This window comes from Rhodnius prolixus, unplaced genomic scaffold (assembly GCF_049639745.1).
Source record: "Rhodnius prolixus isolate KJV_2025 unplaced genomic scaffold, Rpr scaffold_14, whole genome shotgun sequence".
Taxonomy (NCBI): domain Eukaryota; kingdom Metazoa; phylum Arthropoda; class Insecta; order Hemiptera; family Reduviidae; genus Rhodnius; species Rhodnius prolixus.
In genome coordinates this window covers 5,121,737-5,139,817 of record NW_027411594.1, presented here as the reverse complement: position 1 = coordinate 5,139,817, position 18,081 = coordinate 5,121,737, and the positions used below count along the sequence as shown (strand labels likewise).

At 35.2% G+C, this 18,081-nt stretch overlaps 2 protein-coding genes across 2 annotated transcripts; both read right to left on the bottom strand.

Moving 5' to 3' along the window:
* Positions 1 to 5,583, bottom strand: LOC141451724 (probable metabolite transport protein CsbC). The gene is made up of 3 exons (XM_074123306.1): positions 5,449 to 5,583; positions 3,157 to 3,331; positions 1 to 2,431 (listed from the first exon to the last, which is right to left on the bottom strand). The coding sequence occupies exons 2-3, from the start codon at positions 3,315 to 3,317 to the stop codon at positions 1,345 to 1,347; spliced, it is 1,248 nt and encodes a 415-aa protein (XP_073979407.1). The 5' UTR covers positions 3,318 to 3,331; positions 5,449 to 5,583; the 3' UTR covers positions 1 to 1,344.
* A 72-nt stretch (positions 5,584 to 5,655) lies between these two features.
* LOC141451721 (putative metabolite transport protein YwtG) lies at positions 5,656 to 15,992 on the bottom strand. Its single transcript, XM_074123301.1, has 3 exons — positions 15,546 to 15,992; positions 10,883 to 11,057; positions 5,656 to 8,712 (listed from the first exon to the last, which is right to left on the bottom strand). Exons 1-3 carry the CDS (start codon positions 15,616 to 15,618, stop codon positions 7,569 to 7,571), a joined length of 1,392 nt encoding a protein of 463 aa, XP_073979402.1. The 5' UTR covers positions 15,619 to 15,992; the 3' UTR covers positions 5,656 to 7,568.
* Positions 15,993 to 18,081: the final 2,089 nt, after the last annotated feature.

The window sequence follows — 18,081 nt, the reverse complement described above, 5'->3', positions numbered from 1 at the left end:
AAATAAATAACAATTAAATGTACAAAACTTCTAAAAAAAAAACAACATTATTTTACTAGTAATTAGTTGAACAGTCTAAAATCGAGCTGCTACATCTTTAGTGGAGATACGATCGATCGTACACAGCTGATTCAATTCAAAATGCAACATTTATCGTTTACATGCACAATACATTCTAGATCTTTGTAAAAACCTCTGCTGACCGGAAAGTCTTACTCTAAATTTAGATTAGGTTAGATTAGTAACAATGTGTAATATCATACACGGCCTTATCAATGAAAAGTATAATCTATTTCAGCCTTTCAAGGTACATGAATAATGGAACGCAATACGCTAATGTAGAATGTTGAATTTTGTTAGCGATATTCTCTCTATAGTGATTTCATTAAAGTGAACATGTATAATAAATATTAATGGCCACTTTTTATTAAAAATTCCATGTAATAAGAATTATAACTGTCCGGTATGATAGTAGTAAAAGGGTTGATCGTCAAAAACTGAAAGAAAAAGATTAACGTTGAAAAACACCCAACTTTGACAATTTTTTTCACTTTTTCTATAAAAGATAAAATTCCCAAATTTCCTTTATAATATAGGGCAAATCCTCCTTTATAACTGTAATTTTTTTGCAACAACCTAGATTTGATAGATTTTGAGATAAAAGTTGCTGAAAATGAGCAAAAACGACTTTTTCAGAAATTGTTATTGTTCTTGTTGTTGTTACCTTTTTTGTAAACTGCGTAGCGCCTAAACGCGTGAACCGATTTTCATGAATGAGGTGTCATTCGATTCGGAATTTTATGTAGATGTGTCTTTTGGGGGTCTCGACGCTGTACATCGAATGGGCGCGGAGTTAGCCCCCTTTATGTAAGGCCCCCTCCAAAATTATTATTACTAATAACTCTGTAAATCTTGGCCCGATTTTGACAAAATTTGGTAGGATGATAGGGTTAGAGCACCCCTACGTAACAAAAAAGCGACGATCTGCTCTTACACTTGTTAAGGGGAAGTATAGAAATCGTTTCAAATTACCGACACGTGAACCGATTTTCATGAATATTTAATTCGAGTCAATCGTAGTGAAATAAATTCTTGTTAGTGTTTGCATCAGTGACTCCATATCGATTCATGTATTAAAATAAAATTGAAATTAACATTAAAAAAACCGTAATAAAAAAAAAATAATAAAAATTACAGATTTGCGACAGAATCTCCGTTCTGTCAATGTGGACAAAAAATGGTTAAGACCTGCTGCCAATTAATGATGAACTAACAAAGTCACCTAATGGTTAGTTACATCGCGAACAGTCTTCATTAACTTTATCAACAGTTTTACCAGCCGATTCAGGGAATATAATTGAATACTAAAAAAGTACAAAATAGTGCAACGGCTGCAAATGTAATAAAGTTGAAATACATGCCAATATAGGCTGCAATCATTGGGAACAAGAATAATTGTACAAAAATGGCCAAAGAAGCGATTGCATTAGTCAGAGCGCTGCCTCTATTTCTAGTATGCGAGGGCAGGAATTCAGCTTTAATAGTTGGAACTAATTGACCAATACCAGTGTTTGTAAATATGCAACAAACTGTACTGCCAAGATACATTATCCAAATATGTGATGTAATCTGTAAAGAGGTTAGCTCTAATAAACAGAAATACACAGCTATAATTACATTACTAATTACAGTACCAATCAGTGAATATATTAACAGTTTTCGGCGGCCGACTGTATCTGAAAAGAAAGAGGCTACAGCGGAACTCACTGTGAACAACAGAGCGTAGAAAGTGGCTAGATGATTTGGTGTGAACAGATTATTTTGGCCAGCTTTAGCAAATATATCTTCTGCGTAGGCAATAAATGTACTAATACCAATCAAATATCTAGCCATACAACCAATCAGTACAATCCACAAAGCACGGCGGTCTTCCTTTGTCGCTATTAGATCTATCCAACTTCCGGCGTACTTCATATCTTCTCGCACAGCCTCCTCAATCTCTAGATATTCCTTTTCAATATCCTCACCATGTCTTAGCCATTGCAGCGATGATCTTGCTCCATCCGTTTCGCCTTTCATCAAACAGTAATAAGGAGATTCTGGCATAAATATAAAGGTACCACAGAACAGAATTGGAACTACAGTTAAACTTAGCGTGTACATATCAAAGGACAAATATTCTGATACGAAAAACACAACGACTATGCCTAAATTCCAGAATACAGAATAATAACCGCAAACTGTGCCTCTTATCTTAGCTCCAGAGATTTCTGCCAGATACACTGGTGCTACAACCTCAACAGTGGCTGCAACGTATCCTTGGAGTATGCGCATTACGAGTAAAGCGATTATATTCTTAGTTAACAGGCTGATTAAGAATGAAAAAATGATCAGCGGTCCAGCCAGCAATAAGGACTTCTTCCTCCCAAACCTGTGAACAATAAAATATATTTAATAGAACTGATTGAACAGACTGAGAGAGCTTTATATGTGCAGTTATTGGTTAATGGTTTTGTTTTCTTTAATTTTGATCCGCCAATAATGTGAGGCATCATTCAATGTGATGCTAGGATTTCTCTGAAAAAGTGGTGCTTAAAACCGAATGGCCGTCTGAGCAACAATCTTATCTTCCATTACACAGATTAGGTAGTTCATGACATTATCTATTGTGGCTTGGGCACGAGCAAAAAGGAAAATTGTTAATAACTGGAACTTTAGGGGCTCAAAGAAGCGCATTAGGAAAGAACTCTGCAGCGGTTACGCAGTCCCTAGAAACGCACTGAAATACATTTGAGTGCAATTGTAACAAATTGAGCGCTGAAGATACAGTAAAAGTACCAAAACTTTAGAAAAAAAAATAGTATCTCTATTTTTGGGAAGCCTGAATTCCATTAGGACTCTGCTTTCTCTAAAAAAACAAAGCCTTAGGCTCCCAGGCCGATATGCTAGACTGGTTTATAGACCGATTTATGAAGCCGGGGCTATTTGTTACAGCATTCTCAGAAGAACTTCACGCATCCCTTTCAAAGGTCTATGGGTGCCCTACCCCAATTCTTCTCCATTTTATTTTTTACACTTACACGACCTCCTTGCAAAACAAAAATAAGAACAATCCTCCATGAACTTAAAACTACCCAAGAAGAAGAGATATATTACCTGTCAGAGAAGATTGCAGAAGGAATACTACCAGCAGCTTCGCCAATTTCTGTTATTGAAAGCAATGTAGCCAACATTGATGTAGTCAGTATTGGATTTTCCCCAGTGGTCAGCTTTATGGTGTACGGTGAGAGCCAGTAATAGCAAAATGGCCCTAACATCACGCATAGATAGCCTGGAAAAGTATTTAAAAAATATTACAAAATAAATATTTACTTGAATAAAAAACATGTGGCTCCACTTGGTACATCTCATATCCTGGATGATTTAGATACCCATGCAAGGAAGAGCTCCCTTATGGGAGCATTTATGTATTTATTTACTACAGGAATTTAGGCACAATTAAAAACATATTTACATTTAAAAAAAAAAAAACTAATTAAATAAAAAAAGCTACTAACAGGATATAAGTTTCAGGAAGAGCTCAGTGAGAACAGGATGACAGCAAAGCTGGGCAAGCACAGGGCAATAAGGTTTTAATCAAAATCTCCCAACCGGAAGTTAACCTTTACTAAAGACCTTTTTTTGGGTCTTTTTTTTTTTTAAATTTTCACCAAGACCGCTTTGACTAATTTTAATATCAGTTTGCACATTGCACTTTATTTTTTTTTCTCGATTTTCCTTAAAATGATAATATTTGTAAACTTACAGGAGACTGAGGCGACCACTTGGCGAGCTAGCGATGTTGATATCCATTTGGGTAGCATTTTACGAGAAACTATCATGTCGCCACACTATTAAAGAACTAACTACTCGATTTTTTTTAACTATATTTAAAATAAATAATGTATTTAAGTTAGTTTTGATAAAAACCAATGACAAATTTTCCTAAAGACAGTGTTGGTTTTTTGACCTTACAAGTTATTAGTGTGCTTGCTGTTTCAATGTAGTTCATTTCCTCATTAGAAAGTGGTGAGGTCACATCAAATTTCCGTTACAAAATTTTTCCACCAGAAATACCTATTGAGTTTGCCTATAGTTTATTTATTAATTATTATTATTAATAATGTTTATTTAGTAAACGGCGTATTCCGTATACCACGATCTTTTGTGTTCCCCACAATAAGGCAATTTATCTTCCAGGACGTCCAGGAGATGGAACAACTTGGAAAAATATAAAATAAAACACACTAAAGTTGCTAGAATGATCAATGGATGACATAGTTTATGGATAACCAATCCCTCGTGTCAACTCACCTAATTTTTGCCCTCAAATATCCTCGCTAGATATTCTGATAGATAGATAGATATGTAGTTAAAAATTTATTTAATCAGTGAAAATAAATACATATATATATACATTGGAGTGCCAGTAATACAATAAATACTATAACCTCCAGCAGACATAAGATTCAGAAAGTGTAAAAAAAAAAAATTTAAAAGTAAATAATGAGAGGTAAAACAAATGAAAAACCCTCAGCCTCTAAGAAAAATTTCACTTCAGGGAGTCCTTAACTCTTCTGTGCCTGTGTACCGTGTCCAAACTATAGTCCCCTATTTAGCTGCATAGGGTTGTGACTTGATTCACACTTAGGCTGGAAACATAGTGGAGCGGCGAGCAAAGCGGCGATGATAGCGAAGAGCAAAGCGGCGAAAACAAACACTCTCTATAAATAGAGTTGCTCTATCTTCGCTTTGCTCCCCACTATGCCATATGTTAACTTGTTTGTTTTCGCCGCTTTGCTCTTCGCTATCATCGCCGCTTTGCTCGCCGTTCCACTATGTTTCCAGTCTTACTGAAAAAAAAAAAACCAGTAGCGAGATACTTGATGTAGTGTTCTACATAGTTCATGTTGATTATTGGCCTTTGTAAGTCTGTAATACGGATGTAGCGGAGGGAAGATTGTGACCGGGTCTGAGGAATTTATTTTGGATGGAGCTAGAAGATATTCTGAAGAAGTCTTTCTCCCTCCCCCCCCAAGAAGAGATTTGATAGGGAACAAGCCTCTTCAGAAACTGGTAACTATTCACCATCTCATTGAAATCTTACGAGGACAATCTGGAGGCAACCACTCGCTGGAGCAATACTGGAGAAGTTCAACGGATCATTCTCTAAAATTAAGTGGGCTGTGGCAGTAAAGAAGAAATTGTATTGAGGCTATTTCTTATTCGATTTTTTCCCCCCTTCTCACCATAAGAGAGGAAATATATCGCCATAAGACTTCTTACCGGAAACCCATTTCTTACAGCACCAATGCTAAGCGTGGCAATCACTTCCTGAAGATACTTATCATGCAATGGTTAATGAGTAAAATCATCTATTTAAATAGGAAAAATAATGTTTACACCAACCTTTCGAACTACATTTAGATCTTCATCAGGATAACTCCACACTCACTTTACGCACTAATCACATAAATAACTGTACCAACTTATAGGAGAATGAGGCAAACACTTTGCGAACCAGCAATTTATTTTAATAAAAACTATTATTAATTAACAAATTAAAAACTAACTAACTGTAGAAAGTTGTAGGATCAACTGAATGGAAAATTTAACTTTTTAAGGCATTTTCTTTATCTGTAAGGCTAAAAGTAATTGAATACAATATGCAATTAATCAATTATTAAAAATACAATAAACAAAGATTAAGTTATAATTAATGGCAATTAATGATAAGCAATATTTAATATTTAATTTAATAGCCTAATTAATAAGCTAATAATTATTATTGTTACATAATCAGTAAATATTTGTAAAGTTTGTTTATTTTTATTTTAGCATTAGTTTAGTTTTAGCATTAGTTTAGCAAAGGTTTACCGCTGAGGTTATCGTGTAGTGAACTCTTTTCTATTGTCCTTAAGGGATATTGTCTTAGGGCAAAGTCTTGCTCGCTCCCTTTCTATCGCTGCGGCCCTTTGAAAATCAAGGCTTGTTCCTCCACATCCATCAATAGTCTCCCTTCACCACCATTCAACTCCAATCCTCCTCTACCTCTTCCAGCTACCTCGACAAACCTGTGGCCTTCCATTCTTTCAAGATTTTTCACAGCGATTCCCTTTCAGCAAATTATTACTTTTATTTCCGTTCTAGGTATGTGAATCCTTGTGCGATTAGAAATTCACTCAAGAGGAATCTTTATTATTGATTGTCCATTTCTAGGAGATGCCAGTGAGATTGTCACTAAATGGTTTAATGGTCAGTAATAAATGGTTTTTAAAGAAATTCAGGGAAGTGAAAACCAGATATTAACTTTTTACATATTGTGCTGACCACACATATTATTACACAAAATATTTTGAATGTAAGAAAGCTAATCGATTTGGTAAATTTTATTAATTTCTCCCAAATTCCAGAAAATATATGACACAATCAGAATTTAACTTTATTTTATTTTAATTATTTTTATAGTTTTAAGAACCAATAGAAAGAATTTATTATTTGATATCTCTAGTTTAAAAGATCAAAATCGACAATAATACTGTAACGAAGTTGATCCGGGCAGAGAAGAAAGGTCTAGATTGTTCTAGGGGTTGAGCGACCAAAGTCGGTAACAGGCCACCACTGTGTAAACAAAAGGCCGGTCTCTACTTGAGCCAGAGAAGAAAGGGGCTAGATTGTTCAAGGAGTTTAGTGACCGTAGCCTGTAACGGTCCACCGCTGTGTAAAAGCCAGCTAAGAGAAAGGCCCCAGTTGGGGCGGTGGCAGTATGTGTTTTCCCCAGCCAGTGAGTGGCAGGTGGAAGTGAGACAGATGGAGTTAAGAGTGAGACAGATGGACAGACGGAGTTGGAGAGGGGCAGTCGCAGTTAAAGGGAGGCAGACACAGCTGGTGTCAGTCAGTTTTTGGAGAGACACTTTGGAAGGAACAGTTTGAGAGAATCAGTGTTGCTGAGTGCTTCAGAGTGAGCCAGTTAGGCGGTTAGTCAGTTAGTGAATACAGCTTTGTTAGTGCAGCTGAGACTAGTGCAATTCAGTGCAGTGCGGACCAGTGGTCAGTCGTGGAACAGTTTTGTGGCGTTACGTAGTGAATAAGTAACAGTAAACTGTTGTGACTGTTGTAAATGGTAACTGCAATGAATAGCGGTAGTTGCTAGTAAATGCTAATGTTAGTAATGTTAATGTGTTAATAAATCAGTGTTCTTACAAGTTTAGCGAGTTTTATTATTTATCAAACCCACACATAAAGTAAATTAACTAGTGATAGGCACTAGTTGTAGTTGTGAAGTTTTTAGTATAAAAGGACAAAAACTTTACAATATAATAATAAAGGACAATATTTAGAAGATCTAACTCGTAATCCTGCGGTACGATTATCGAATAGACACAATCCTCTGGTCTCTTAACAGAAAGGCTCTTAACTTTAACAAGCAGGTGATGTTGGGGGAAGTTATAATAACTATTTGGGGTTCTCCTCTGCCACATTACATCTCATTGAACAGCTGAAATCTATTCCAAGTGCTTTAAAAAAAACTAACAGGAAGTAATCTTATCAACAGTCTCATTAACTTCCGCCAGAGTTTTACCAGCTGATTCAGGCACATAAATCAGGGCAAACACATAACCAATCAGAGCAGCGGCTGTGAATAAAATAAAATTGAAATACATGCCTATGTATTTAGTGATAACCGGAAATGCGGCTAACTGAGCGAAAATGGCAAAAGCAGAGATAAAAGTTGTCAAAGCACTTCCTTTGCTTCTGGTATGCGAGGGAAAGAATTCCGCTTTAACAGTTGGCATTAACTGTACAACACCAATATTTGTAAATATACTACAACCTAAACTGCCAATATACATTATCCAAACATATGGTGTAACCTGTAGGGAGGTTAACTCTAATAAGCCGAAATATAGTGCTATGATAATATTACTAATTGCAGTGCCAATTAGTGAATATATTAACAGTTTCCGACGGCCGACTATATCTGAAAAGAAAGAGGCAACAGCGGAACTCACTGTGAACAACAGAACAAGGCCAATTGCTTGTTGATTTGGTGTGAATATATATGAGCCAGCTTTGGTAAATATGTCTTCTGCGTAAGCTGCGAAGAGATTAATACCGACCAGGAACCGTGTCAGAGCAACTATTTGCACGATAAGGAGGGCTCGTCGGTCTTTCTTTGTCGCTACAAGATCTATCCAACTTCCGGCGTTCTTCATATCTTCTCGCACGGCCTCCTCAATCTCTAGATATTCCTTTTCAATATCCTCATTATATCTTAGCCATTGAAGCGATGATTTCGCTTTATCCGGTTTATTTTTCATGAAATAGAAGTACGGTGATTCGGGCATGAATATGAAGGTAGAGCAGAACAGTATTGAAATTGCAATTAAACTTAGCGTGTACATATCAAATGACAGATATTCTGAATTAATGAACGAGTATAATGTGGCTAAATTCCAAACAACAGCGTAATTTCCGCAGAGTACTCCTCTTCTATTTGCTGCGGATATTTCAGCCAAGTATACGGGCGCTATGCTTACTATTGAAGCCAAAGCAACACCTTGTAGTATCCGAATTATATGAAGTACGACGATATTCTTGGTAAAGAGACTAATTGTCCATAGAGTTACAGTTAATGGTCCCGCAAATAGCAAAGTCGTTTTTCTTCCAAATCTGTAAACAAAGAATTCTGTTGTTAATACAGTCTATTTCTGCCAAAAAAGTGGGACTAAGTCTTGTTCGTCGGAAGTTGGAATTGTGATGTTATACATAATGAACTATACAGGGTGATCCATTTAAAACGCACCAATCGCTAATAACTTCTTAGGAAAGCGGAATTTCGAAAAAACCCACGAATTAAACTATATGTTTTTTTTTTATTTAGTTTTCAACTTTTCCACCCCCGATGCTGTATCTTTGCGGAGTTACGGCCGAAAACCCGATTGGGATTTCATAAGGACCACTGGTTTTGACAATGATTATGAAAACTACATAAAAAACTGTGAAAAATGACGTTGACCCGGTTTCGATACCCCTAATATTTGTTGAGATATTTAAGATCAAAGTTACAATTTTATCTGTTCGTGAACGGTTTTCGATATTAATTTTCCACCAGAAATACAAGTTTTGGGAGGTCCTCTGACTGCAAAAAATGTTATTGGTGACGCAAAGAACAAAAGTAATAATAATTGAAGATTTAAAAAAATGTATTGCAATGTAATGGTTATGAGTGAGTCAGGATAAATTTGTTTTATCATCAAATAAAAGCAATCATTACATCATTTTAATGTACCCAGTATGCAAGACTTCTTAACCTATGATTACTGTAAGAATGTCTTGCCAGGGTGTTGGTCTAGTGATCAAGAGCGTGGCTTTTTAAGTGGGAGGTCCCCATTTCGAATCCCACGTTTAACTACATTTTATTTAAAAAAGTGTTATGATGTATTAAGTATTGTGAATGGCTGCACCCTCGGGATTCGAACTGGGGATCTCCCACTTAAAAAACCACGCTCATGACCACTAGACCAACACCCTGGCAAGATATTCTTACCGTAATCATAGGTCAAGAAGTCTTGCAAAGTAGGTGCATTAAAATGATGTGATGATTGCTTTTATTTGATGATAAAACAAATTTATCCTGACTCACCCACAACCATTACACTAACACTACATGTATTAAAATCTTCAATTATTATTATTTTTGTTCATTGCGTCACAAATAACATTTTTTGCAGTCAGAGGACCTCCCAAAACGTGTATTTCTGGTGGAAAATTAATATCGAAAACCGTTCACGAATAGTTAAAATTGTAACTTTGATCTTAAATATCTCGACTAATATTAATGATATCAAAACAGGATTAACGTCATTTTTCAAAGTTTTTTATGTAATTTTTCTAATCATTGTCAAAACCATTGGTCCTTATGTAACCCCAATTGGGATTTTAGCCGTAACTCCTCCAAAAATGAAGATACAGCATCGGGGGTGGAAAATTTGAAAACTAAACCAAAAAAAAACATATAGTTTACTTGTTTTTTCGAAATTCCGCTTTCCTAAAAAGTTATTAGCGATTGGTGCGTTTTAAATGGATCACCCTGTATACACATTGAGAGTAATGTGTCCATACATAATGAGGTAAATGTTGATTTAACATTAATTTATCTACACCAATACATGAACGCATTTACTTTTATCTGCAGTAGGCAAATGTGGGGTATTCTAAAGTGCAGGTCTAACTTGAAGGTCGTCACTCTACATGCGCCGTTTAAGTCACGTTCAAATATCGTTCTCTGTTTTGTTCATATTTGTGTATGAAGTAGTTGTAAAGTAATCGCCTATTTTTTTAAGGCGGGGCTTAACGTCCCTAACTAGCAATTAGGTATCGTGGACGAGGGGCGGAACCTCATACTTTACTATAAACAATTTTTTTTTTTACTAACAAATAAAAAGTAGTCATACACAGGGGATTCGAACTGGGGATCTTCCACTTACAAAGCCACGCTCTTGACCACTATACCAACACCTGCCTACAATTGTTTATAGTAATGTATGAGCTTCCACCCCCGTGCACGACACCTTATTGGTGGTTGAACGTAAAGCTCCGCCTAAAATTTCATTTTTGTTTGAATATGTGCTTCGTGCTTACAAAAATAATTATTCTATTAAAACTATTCATTTTTAGATTTAAAATATAAGCACGATTCATAACATTAGTTCCGTTTATGAGTGACGATTGATCATGATGAAATTTTATACAAATAAATGTCTGAAAATATTAGTTATCTGTTTAAAATGGTTACTTAACAACTAAAAATATTCTATACAAAACTAGGGAAAGAAGAGACCTATCTGAAAAATATGGTGCACCCAAACTGGTTGCTGCGTTGCCAACTTCCACCATAGCAATCAATGTTGCCAACCTTATTTTAGTGTACGTAGGAGTTTCTCCGGATGTTAGCTTTATGGTATAGGGTGATAGCCAACCGAGACAAGATGATGCTGTCATTATGCATAGATAACCTGGAAAAAAGAACGAAAATCTTGTTTTTCCTTTGTTTTTTAAATTATTTGAAAATTTTCAACCACTCATCATGACCTCGAAATCAGCCTTTCAGTAACGACCTTACTAAAACTCGTTTCTCTGAAATTTCATTCCTTTACAGCAGCAGCTCATCCTAATCCTTTAATTGAACGCTCATCCTCTTCCACATTACTAGGTTATCGTCCAGGGAGATTGAAGAGAAGATGGCCCCGCGATCTACTCTCCTCATGAGAGCAGTATAGTGCATCTGTTCACGTTAATGGAGTGTCGCCACTGGGTGCCTTCAATCTTCATTCATGACATTATATTACATCACGTCGCAAATTTCAGTAAAAGATAAAAAAAAAAAAAAAAAAAAATACAACAGTACCCAGGGAAGGGATTAGATATGAGGTTAGCGTACTGGACTCCCTCGCGGAATCCAGCTGCTGACCCTTAGATTTTCTCTTCCTAGGAGCTTCTTACAGCTCACTGTTTGGTGATGGACAGTGCTGTCTGTAACGAGAGATTCCGAAGGCCGCCAGTGCACTGAAAAAAGCTCCGGGTGCCAATAACCTTAGATATTGACGCGCCTTAAATCATAAAAAAAAAAAAAAAAAAAAAAAATACAACAGTACCCCTAGTGCTACAAGTAATCATGTAAAGAATTAACGTAATTACAAATGGAGTGAGAAAAATATGTACTAGTTTCGGGAGAAATAACAATAATCTTCAAATGAAGACAAGTTAGCTTAGGGCTGGAATGAGGAACAACAAACTGTACTTTGAGGGGGGGTTAGGATGTCTGGGAACTTCTGAGAGGATTCCTTCCTTATTGGATGCTGCAGCTGTTGTTGAAGATGTTGCTGCTCTTGTTCTTGCAAGATTTTATCATGAATTTAGGGTAGGTAAAACCTTGTTGAAGCCCTTCCCCGCGCTGGTTACTTTTTTGGGAAAGAGTGGGAAATTTGGCTTTAGGATGACTTTGGATTTTGGGTGGGGGGTGGGGGTGGGGTGGGGTTTGAATCAGTGGCGTAGTCCTCTAGAAAAATTAGTTCATTCTTCAGATATGGGTAGCGCTAAAAGTGGTAGCTAGCTAAGTACGCATAACTCTCTCTAGAAGGCTTATCAAACTGCTCTCATTGGTGAAAATTTCAGTGCATTTCATAGGCTAGTTGAAAGTAGGCGCCGTTTGAGTCCATATTTCAAGTGCATCATTCATACTGCTCTATTTCTCTAGCTTCATAATGGTTCTCCTCTTCTTGGGTAAAAGAGCACTTAAATTATCAAATGATACAGAAAATGGACTTAGTTTTATATCTAAATAAAAAAAAAGTCGTTCAGAAATCTTTCTGAACAATCTAGCCAATCAGCAAGCAGTAGCTCAACAACGATAGCCAATAAAGAGGCAGTACTTCTAGCCAGGCACTTAAAACCTTCCCATACAGAGACAAGTTAGTTAATTAACATTTAACTGAACAAGATTTCCGAACCAGAACGCCAAAACGAGCCACTAAGTCTAACCCACTTTCTACGTACTTTAGATAGGGCAAGACGGAAGCCTACGATTTATATATAAGGCAATCCAATTTTATATATTTAAAATCACGAGTAGGATAATAAGTATTAAGTACTTCAGTAATGCACTGTTCAAGTATTATAATAATTATTTGAGCCGTTCAATTGCACAAATCGATTAACCCCACTTTGTTGAAAGGTATCTTAAATTTAAGTGTCAAAGCACTTGGACTCAGTCATAGCTTTTTATATTTATATTGAATTTCCCGAAATAATAAAGATTTACAATGTTTTTGTACATTTAAAAATAATAAATAATTTATTTCAGAAGCCATTTCGAGTAATTCCCGAACTGTAATGTAAATCGTCGCTATAATTCAACTCAAATTCAAGTAGCAGGCACCTGAAAGTTAGCGATAAATTTATTTGAATTTATATTATAAACAGGAATTTCAAAAAAAACAAACAATATATATCGCATTTCTTCGCTTTTTTTTAGTTTTATGAAGTTTATATCGATTTGTGCAATTGAACGGCTCAAAATATACTACGTAATGTACTTTTTTGTATGTACAATTACGTAAAAATAGTGACATAACTTAGATTAAATTGTCCTGCAATACTATTACATTTAATATGTATTATCATTGAATTTTTCAACTACTTAATTAATTTGCAATGTATGTTAGTAATGTATATTTTATAATTCTTCGTACTTTTGCATTTTTATGTACATCAAGAGTATCGATATACAGGGTGACCAAAGTTATATGCTCCACCCACTTTTTTTTTAACGGCGGGAAATTTCGAAAAAATAAAAAACACGTATTTAATCATTTTTAGTCTAGTTTATTTTTAGTGATTGACCCATTTTTTTAAACCCTTGTATCTCGAGATACAGCATCCAACTTTTGTTTTTCAAATGGAACATTATATTTTTTGTTGCATATTTTTATAGTATTTGAGCTCCTAAAAACAACAAAATATTTTTTTTTTGAAATCGGTTAGGTTTTTCAAAAGTTATGGTAATTTAAAATATGAAAAACAAATTTCAGTTTACTGTCAAAATTACGTTATTTTTTTAAAAGAATCTATTCAAACTGGACACAACCAACGGATAGGCAAGCCAAAACTCTGGACTCCCACACTTTGCTTGTAGCAGCACTTATGGTGGCGAAGTCAAGATCTAGGCAGGCTAGAGTTATTTCGACGTTTCAGCTCATCGACTGAAGCCGTGGGATTAAGGTTACTGTACACTTTATTTTTGTAAGTATCCCCACAAAAAATAGTCCATTTGGGATACGTCCGGAGATAAGAGGTGGCCATTGGATGGGACAATGAGATCCCCTAAGCACTTTTCATGGAAATTTCTATCCAGGTAACCTCGAACTACTCTCGCATTATGTGCTAAAATTTATTTTGTTGTTTTTAAAAGCTCAAATACTACAAAAATATGCAACAAAAAATATAACGTTCCATTTGAAGAACAAAAGTTGGATGTTGTATCTCGAGATACAAGGGTTTAAAAAAAATGGGTCAATCACGGAAAATAAACTAGACTAAAAATGATTAAATACGTGTTTTTTATTTTTTCGAAATTTCCCGCCGTTAAAAAAAAAGTGGGTGGAGCATATAACTCTGGTCACTGTATATTCAGGGAGACTTTTGTGGGCGTTCAGAATAAATGCTTCTCTTCTAGGTTTAGTAGAGAAGAGAAAATAAATAATAATAATAGTTTTATTATTGTAATTAGTAATTACAATAACCACCAAAATATTAACTTTTATACAGGTAATTAGGCCGTACATTACGCCTGAATGATACTTTAGAGATAAGGTTAACTTCCGCCATTTCGCCAGAACTGCCTTCCTGGGACGACAATTTTTCGAAATAAAACTTACAGATCTGGGTAAGATCATATTTAAAGGAAATTATTTTTCAAGATTGAAAAACCATTTTCTAGTAAAAAGAAAAGGTGATAGTTCCGGTTTGATGATATTAATCCTAAAGCTGATGGTCCAGGGTCCCTCCACGAGTCGAAATAGTAAATTTGAATTTGCGATTTATGCCTACACACAGACAAACAAACACAATAAAACACATTCGATTAGAAGACACTTCTAAGCATTGATAAGAGATCTAATTCTAAGGAGCCACTTCAGTCTATTGTTCCGTCTTTTTTCTTTTTTTTATTCAAACAATATTAATTTCCTTAATTGCAAGATTAAAGTAAAATCCAAACCGGATATACCACTTTAGCGAATGCATTTGACACTTTTCTGATATACGTATTTCTGAAAATTCCCTTTTCGTTATTTTTTTTTTTTTATTTATTTTTATTTATTTATTTATTTTTATTTTTTGACGATTTCCTGTAAACGTCGTATTTAATGGAAATACGTATTTAAAAGTAGATCTATAATAGGATGAAAAAAAATAACTGCCAGTTTCAGTCATGATATATTTTTATTATGCTGAGCTTTCGACCTAGGCACTAGGTCATCTTCAGTCTATGAGCAGACAAGACAGAAGACACACCAAACCTGTAATGTACACGTAAAATATTACTTTGTAAATTAGCCCTGAAGATGACCTAGTGCCTAGGTCGAAAGCTCGGCAGAATAAATGTATCATGACTGAAACTGGCAATTATTTTTTTCATCCAATTGAAACTGAATCAATCACCAAACATGATGAACAGTAAATCGATAAGTTTATTTGAATAATCTCCACCCCCTCCTCAAATGCATTTCTGTGCAGTTCTAGTTAGGGCTTTTCTCTAAACTTCCGTTTCCAGTACAATGTACAGCTTTACAAAAAAAAAAAAATCATGTAACGTTACTAATTTTTGAAAGAAAATATGCGCGTTATAACTATAAAACATTTACTGAGGGGAAACTCATGAAAAGTGATAATGCCATAATTTTTCTTTTTCTTTTTTTTTTGAAAATCTCAGTGAAAAACCTTACATGAAAGAGAAGCGGACACTTGGCGAGCTAGCGATGTTTGCATCCATCTAGGTACTCTACTAAGAAGTAGCATTATTACCACAAGTGCAAAACTTGAAAACTGATCGAAATTATCAAATTCACGTACTAATGTTATGTCACGTTATCATTCCAAGGCCATAAGTTTACCATTTTTGAATTTTTAACCTCATCATTTTTTTTTTGTAAAAAAATTCGTTTACTTTATTTCATTTATTATTTATTGTTTTTCTAGTGAAATAAATGTTAATTTAAAACTGGTAAATATTTCCAACAAAAAAATTTTTCTTCTCCTTCAAAAACTTTTTTCCAGAAAAACTAAAAAAGGGGTTAAGCGGAAAAACTGATGAAAAGTTTGCCAGTTAAAAGTACGAGTAAGATAATCAACTCAAGATTACCCAAAACCTAACTGTAGAAGAGAGATGGTATCAGTTAACAGTTGTTCGCGTTGATAAGCTAAAAATTCTGATCGATTATTCTTTGCTATTTATTAGTTTTAAGGCAATTGCCTTAAAATATTTCGAAGTTCGGAGAGTTTGGAGATCGTACCAAAGTTTTACATAAATAAATTTAAATTTCATAGACTTGGAGAATTATTTAGGTAAACTTAGGATGGAAGATTTGCGAGGAATTGGTCAAATAAAACAACTCGTCTCTTTGCCAACGTTTCGACAAATATATATTGTCCTCTTCAGGGCGTGGCTATGCGGGTTGGTTGAGTTACAGAAACCCGCATAGCCACGCCCTGAAGAGGATAATATATTTGTTCGAAACGTTGGCAAAGAGACGAGTTGTTTTATTTGACCGATCCCTCGCAAATCTTCCATCCTAAGTTTAACAATTTGCGGTCACGAAAACTATATATTCATATTATTTAGTGTGAGACTAACTAATTGGTCGGAATGTAACAGTATCATTCCCGAAGAACAGTTCGGCTTCAGGAAAAATAAAAGTTGCACGGATGCTTTATCTTCAGCAATTAATTATCAGTTACGTCTAACAAAAAGAAATATTTTTGTAATTTTTGTTGACTTTAGACGAGCTTTTGACTCTATACCGCATAATCATTTATGGGAAAAGTTATTTAATATAGGGGTTAGCCCGAAATTTATCCGGGTAATTAAACAGATTTATGATAAAGCCACGTTGTTAATAGAGGAAGACTACCGTCTTTCTAATGAAATAGAAGTGTCGCAGGGGGTTCTGCAGGGGGAAAAGCTCAGTCCGCTGCTTTTTAATTTTTACCTGAGTGATTTTTTTAGGGAAAGAGGTATGGAGGGTATTCACCTTAAGGGTGGTAAGGATGTCACGATCTTAATGTATGCAGATGATGTGGCAATAACCTCTTATTCTTGGTATGATGCACAAAATAAATTGAAATTGCTGTCGGATTACCGTGAAATTAATCAAATTAAAGTGAACCCGCAAAAAACGGTAGTGCTACACTGTCACAAAGGAGGTAGAACGAAGAAAGTAAGGGATTTTTTATATGAAGGAAGTAAGCTAAGTTTGGTAAACAGTGCTTCGTACTTAGGGGTCCCTTTTTCCGCCTCCGCCAAGTTTATCTTAGCGGCCAAGCACTTTGTAAAAAAAAGTTCTGTCGCTATGGCTTCCGTGTTGAGTCTCATAGCCAGATCCGGGTGCAACTCTTGGAGGGATAAGATGTACATCTTTGACAGTATGGTTTCGAGTGTTTTACTATATGCTTCGGAAATTTGGAGCCCTAATTATTTCGACCTTCTGGAAAGAGTGCATTTAAAATTCCTAAAATCGTTACTGCATCTTTCTCGCAATACGCCTGACGCTTTTGTCCGTTTGGAAAGTAATCGGCTGCATATTAAAGCTCTAATTTTTAAACGAATGTTGGGATTCTGGTCAAAAATCTTAAATCTACCTCATGATAGTCTACCAAGAGTCTGCTATAATGGTTTGTCTGAACAGTCAGATACTATTCAATTGCCTTATAACTGGGTAATGGAATTTAGAAGACTCTTATTGGCTATAGGTGGCGACGATGTGTGGCTAGCGCAAAGTTCGGAGGAATTTAGAAAAAGGAAAAACTCCTTGATAGAAAGTTTTAATAATAATTTGTTGAGTAAGGATGTACTTTCTGTGACTCATGCTTCCTTTAATAACTATTTTAGAAGCATAAGCCTTCTTGGTTTGCCTGAACCATACATCTACTTCAGATGTGATCCTAAATTTATTCGGACTTTGTCACAAATCCGCCTAATGAGCAAAATCAAACCTAGAATTTATCTAAAGGGAACTGTGCATAGCTTCAATCCTGATAATGTTTGTTCTTTATGTAAATGTTCTAAAGATGAATTTGCACATTTTTTGTTAGAGTGTACTGTATTATCTTTATTTAGGGACACTTATTTAAGAAGTTATGCGCGATCGAATGTAAATTTTCAAGACCAAATGGAAGATTATCCTTTTTGTTGATAACTTGAGTAAATTAAAAAGTATATATTTTTATGTTTATAATGCATTAAGGCTAAGAGCTATACTTGTG